General features: G+C 38.7%; 1 protein-coding gene across 1 annotated transcript; it reads right to left on the bottom strand.

Moving 5' to 3' along the window:
- Positions 1-689: 689 nt before the first annotated feature.
- On the bottom strand, positions 690-5,474 carry LOC103721105 (neurogenic locus notch homolog protein 3-like). Its single transcript, XM_008811159.3, has 6 exons — positions 5,146-5,474; positions 4,005-4,154; positions 1,668-1,751; positions 1,417-1,542; positions 1,153-1,284; positions 690-1,041 (listed from the first exon to the last, which is right to left on the bottom strand). Exons 1-6 carry the CDS (start codon positions 5,258-5,260, stop codon positions 968-970), a joined length of 681 nt encoding a protein of 226 aa, XP_008809381.2. The 5' UTR covers positions 5,261-5,474; the 3' UTR covers positions 690-967.
- Between the last annotated feature and the right edge of the window lie 203 nt (positions 5,475-5,677).

Here is a 5,677-nt window from a genome sequence, read left to right as displayed (position 1 = left end):
TAACTTATAAAAACATCCGGAGCAGCTGTTTGCATCATCATTAAGGCCTTAGGAATTATTAGAGTTTTTGAACTCAAGATATATGTTTAAGCTTCATGATACTGATTTGTCTCTAGGTTCTTTTCTTCGGTTCAAAAATGAAGCTTTTTTTGCTACCAGAAAAGAATAGGAAAGCACAGAAAAGGTATAACAACCCAGGACCTCACCCGAAATGGCTAGCCGAAAATTATTATTTGGGTTCCTTGATCCTGTATAACTACCCAAAATCTACCCAGCAAATAACCGATGTGGGACTAAACACACGCCCGCATGGATCCTCACATACTCCCCTCGTTCAAGCCCTGACATCCTCGTCAGGCTGAGGGTTCAAATTCATTCAAATCTAATCACAAGCACCACGATCAATCCGTGATCAGCCTTAATAGATCCGTGCTGCAGTGTCTCCTAGTCCACATAGGTTATGGCCGGGTCCGCTCTGTTACCATTTATAACAACCCAGGACCTCATCCGAAATGGCTAGCCGGAAATTATTATTTGGTTCCTTGATCCTGTATAAGTACCCAAGATCTATCCAGCAAATAATCGATGTGGGACTAAGCACATGCCCGCACGGGTCCTCACAAAAGGACTGTTGCCTGGTTAAGATTAACGCAAGTACACAACTTTGCGCAGACGCTGAAGACAATTTGAATATCAACTAAAAGGCTACAACGCATTCTCCATATTCTATTAACTATAGATATCCAATACAGATTATTGTTCCTATCTGAGAATTTGGATCAAGGAAACAGAAAGCATCCAAATTCGACGAAGTATGGTTTATTGTAGCTGTTATTTACAAAAAATCTTAAATAAGTAAATAAAATAAACAGCGAAAAGGTGTAAATCTCATCTGCAGATGAACATCACATGTATACTATCTATGTATCAGCGTAAGAATCTCATCTCTGATGCTCTAAACTCTTATCTATGTTGCTCGAACCATGCTGAAAGAAATCATCAATACCAACAGCCATAGCAAGTTGTTTGGAGCAAAGGAATCTGTTGAATAAACACATCAAAAAAGTTCCATTTAATGTGCCGCTTCAGTTAAATTGTTAGTGTAGCAACTAAGAAATTAAACCATATCAGCTTAACTACACAATTTTTTACCTCCAGCAAATGAACTGCCATTGTCGGATAGACTAGGTGGAGATGATGGGGTGGATAGACTAGGTGGAGATGATGGGGTGGTAGCATTCGGCAATGTGATCCCTAAATTTGCACAATCTGCCCCAAGGGAACCTGCAAGAAACCCCCACATTATTTAAGAACACAGGGCTGTTATAAAGTAAAGCTGAATGTTCCTCCCATTTCTTTCGTTTTTTTTAATTTATCGTTCTCTTTTATGACAATGATCGATGATGGTGTTCTTACAGTCTCTATAACATGGGAATCTGGTTTCGTTGAGAAGGTTGCTGAAACCCTCCTTGCATTCACATCTGTGGTCGAAACTTGATGTCTTTACACACGTGCCACCTCCACAATAGGACCCGAAGCATGCTGTTGGAAACAAGAAGGGAAAAGAGAAAAATAAAAATATGACTGTTTTATACTCGATGTTGGACTAATACTAAGATTGGATTCCAAGAGAGTACGAAAACGAAGAGGATGACGGTGATGCTTACGGTCAAACATGGAGGAATTTGAGGGAGTTGGCGGTGAGGGTGCTGGAGCTTCAGAATGGTTGTAGCAAGAGTAATTGATGCTACCTGGAAGCAGCAACCATAAATCAGAATTAAAAACAGAAAGAAAAGCTACAAGCAGAAATCTAAAATAATTATTTAATCTTTTTACATGCATGAAGGCATTGTAGTACATCAGAAAATTTTTATCCCCTTATCACCAAGACATTTATCTCTCTCTCTCAGATGCTTCAATTAGTAATGTCTTCTAGCAAAAGCAAAACTCTACTTAATTGGACGAATATCCAACAGGTATATGATGACAAAGATGAAGTGTTCTAAGAGAAAATTGTTCCTCTGTTCAATCTTAATAAGGAAAGGGATGTCTCTGCCATCATTAGTTTGTAGCATAATTCTCTTCCCATAAGATGTAAGAGTTTGTCTCAATGATCTGTCTTCCAAAGCCTATCCAAGCTCTTCCATCTATCTCCCAAGAACAGATTTTTCTTCTTAAATACATTGCTTGGAGGGTTGTAAAGTTGAGGAAAAATCGAAGCATTACACAATTTGCAAAAGGAAAAAACCATTAAAGAGAAATGCTTTCTGCTTCTAAATATTTCTTGAGGAAATATTTCCTTCTAAATATTAATGATGCTAAACTCTATTGTCTCATTGTTCGCTTCTGTCTTGTTTCAAAGTCGAAGTAGTTCCGGACCACTTGCTCAAGAGAAAAGTAGTTTTGAACCATCATATGGAATGGGAAATATTATATAATTTAGGCCGCAAAAATATTCTGTTAAATAGTTTATCTACAACTAAGTTATGCAAAACTTACCCTAACTGCCCAGTTTGCAGTGAACTGAATCAAACTATTACGGAATCGGGTTGATTTTGCTGGTTTGGTTTGGCACTCGGGCCGAACTAGTCCAAACCGGTCTGAACACAGTGGAACTGACTAGTTCCACTCGATACCGACCCATACCACCAGGTTTTAGGCAATCCTATGATTGCGAGTGTGAAAAAATGTGGGGAGCTGTCTTAGTAGAGGAAATGTGTCACATTATATAGACGGTACATATCGGACAGATAGCATACAGGTACGGTTCCCAATACTGATTTTATGGACCTTGTCTATAGCATATTTTGCTTGAAGAACTGACAATTCATAGGAATGAATATTAGAATTTCATGCCTATAGGGCAAATGGGAGTTACTCTTTGATCGAATTAGCCCAGGGACTAAAGAAGTCAGCTTGTGGAAAAATGAATTGATTGGACCTAAATCAAGAATGCATAAAAAGCATAAACATTTTAGCTAAATGCAATTAAATGATGAGTTGATAATGAGTAGGAGCCCATAAACCAGTTGATGCAGTCAAAAGAAATTTACCAATTGCTTACACCCGACTATTTAGCAAGCAAATGCATCTCTTCACTTTACTACTCCTTTTGACTCCTTATTTCCTCACTTTGTAGTGTCAAATTGGTATCAATCATGGACCTAAGAGGAGGCTGGATGAGAAAATACTAACGACTTTAATGATTGAAAGCACTCTAGTAAATTGGATTTGGCTTCTGGCAGAGAGCCGGAAACCAATTCTGAAATAAACCATAGATAGGAGGGTGCCAACTGACATAGTTGGTACGATATCTTGTGCTGATACAAGATATCTATGTTCGATACCCATCCTTATCCAACAACAATAAATGGAGCCTCAGCCCCTCCTACATTTAGAGAAAAATAATAATTAAATGACCAAATAAATAAATAAACCATTGAAAGATGATCACAAGATACAGAACTATAGATAGGACATTTCAGTTTAGTATTACATGTGCATCCAAACAGGTCCATGATTTAGCATGGGAACCAGCTGCTGATTCAGTGGAGCTGTCAAAGTTTAGCTAAGTATTCAACTTCTCATTATGTCACTAACCCTTGAATTTTCCATGCTATATTTATCAAGTCTAGAAGCAGCACTTCAAACTTCGCAGTGCTAATTAAGCACCATTCTGCAACCACACTATACAGGTGGGCGACATTTTCGTCTAGACTCGACCTGAACCCAATTTAGACTCTGCCCAAATGAAGAAGAATCTATGGTTACCCCTGCTGGCTTTGTTTTTGACTTAACCAGAGCAAATTCTAACAAAAAAATTAAGCCTTGTCTCCATTATCATAATGGTCAGACCCATGTTGACTTTGTTTTCTGCCCAAATATCAACTCTTTTTGCTTGAGCCCCACCTAACAAGTGACTCTAAAGTCCTTACTATATTTCATGGATTAGTCCATGATGATGGCGTCTACCAATTGGAGAGAGAAGGAGAGAGAGATGTTACAGTTGGGGATGACGCAGGGAGAGAAGCGGAAACTGTCACCAATGTGGAACTGAGACCAGCCCGGTTTGCACTCGCAGACGAACCCAAAGGTATGGTCGAATGATGCGTTGCAGGTCCCCTTCCCACAATCCACATTAGCACAGGTGGCATCTAGCAAATCACCAATACAAACAAAACAAGAGCACATGTTAGAAGCTCTCTACTTCTTGGAAGTCTATATATAATAGAGACAAGTCATACAAAGCAAAGAAAAGATTTTAGAATAGTAAAGTTAGATCATGTGAACTCCACTTTAACATAAGTAAGTTCAAAGAAACTTCAAGATTGGGGAAGAAGAGAGACTAATGAAAGGGATTCTTTAGATGGGAGGAATTGCAAGACTGGATTCTAGAGGGACAAAAAAAACTATATTGTAAAAGCAACAACATAAACTCCCATTTAAAAACAGCTTAAAGAGAGAAGGAAATCATGAGGAACATAAATAAACAAAAGAATTACTAATTATAAATTGGAAAAATAGGCTAATTGAACTTTAATCTGCAGAGAGGAATCAAAAGACTGGGAATTGGATTCTAATCAGTTTTGTGCAACAACATAAATTTTTACCTGGAGAAATCTTGGAAGGTATCCCTGTATACTAAAAATCAAATTCTACAGATAATTCAAAAACTTTAAGATGAACTTATTTAAGAACAACGGTATCACCCATGTCAGCAAAATTAAATCATCAAGGATTACAACTACAAAGAATCTTAAGAAAAAACTTTGACAGAAAATGAAAACCCATTCAACTTTCCTCAACTGATGAAGCAAAGAATTTCTAAACGCCAGAACAAGAACCATCTTACCAAAATCCCAAGTTATAAATAGATAAAAACCGAGAAAATTAAAAACAAAAAGATGAAGTATAAGGTTTATCCCAATGGAAATTGTGAGGAAAACCCGTACGAGTAGAACAACAAAACATCCAAATTGTAGCAAAATATAACAAACAAAGGGTGATCCATATAGTTTGAAGCAAAGAGTACTAAATCCAAGTAACAAACATCACCAACAATCAATACAATTAGAACCCCCCCCCCCCCCCCCAAAAAAAAAAGAAGAAAAGCACAAAGGACAGACAGAGAGATGAGAGCAGTACTGAGAACAGGGGATAGGAAAGGAGCAAGAAAGTCTCCTGCAGCTGCTCTCTGTGGCAACAAAAAGGTGGGGGCTTGGAGTGCCACCAAAACAAGTGCTACTTTAACCCATCCCATTTCTTATCCTCTTTGCTATTCTGAGATCGGATATTAACCAGAGCAAGGGTAGGAAAGAAAGAGAGCGGAGATGGAAGGGAGTTGGCGGTGGCTTGAGGGAGAATTTATTGGAGTTTTGGAGCTGCAGGAATATGTAATCTTGGATGAAGTAATATAATAATAGTAACGGAGGGTGCGAGCAAGATCTGGTCACCATAGCGTGCAAACGGGCAATCTTTGACAAAATATTGCCAGTTTAGTTTACGGTCCCCCTCCATGGCTTGGAAGCTTTGGAGAGCAACGGCAGTGGCTTCGGTCCGTAGCCCGTAATGCATGCCACGATATGGGAGGGGGGAGCGGGTCTGTGGGAAGCTCCGATGGATTGCGTCGTATCTAAGTCGGATTATGTTCACACGAGTTTGGTGAATCTAATTCATT

This window comes from Phoenix dactylifera, unplaced genomic scaffold (genome assembly GCF_009389715.1).
Source record: "Phoenix dactylifera cultivar Barhee BC4 unplaced genomic scaffold, palm_55x_up_171113_PBpolish2nd_filt_p 001045F, whole genome shotgun sequence".
Taxonomy (NCBI): Eukaryota; Viridiplantae; Streptophyta; class Magnoliopsida; order Arecales; family Arecaceae; genus Phoenix; species Phoenix dactylifera.
Note: the sequence above shows the minus strand (reverse complement) of the source record. Positions and strands in the feature narration are given on the sequence as shown.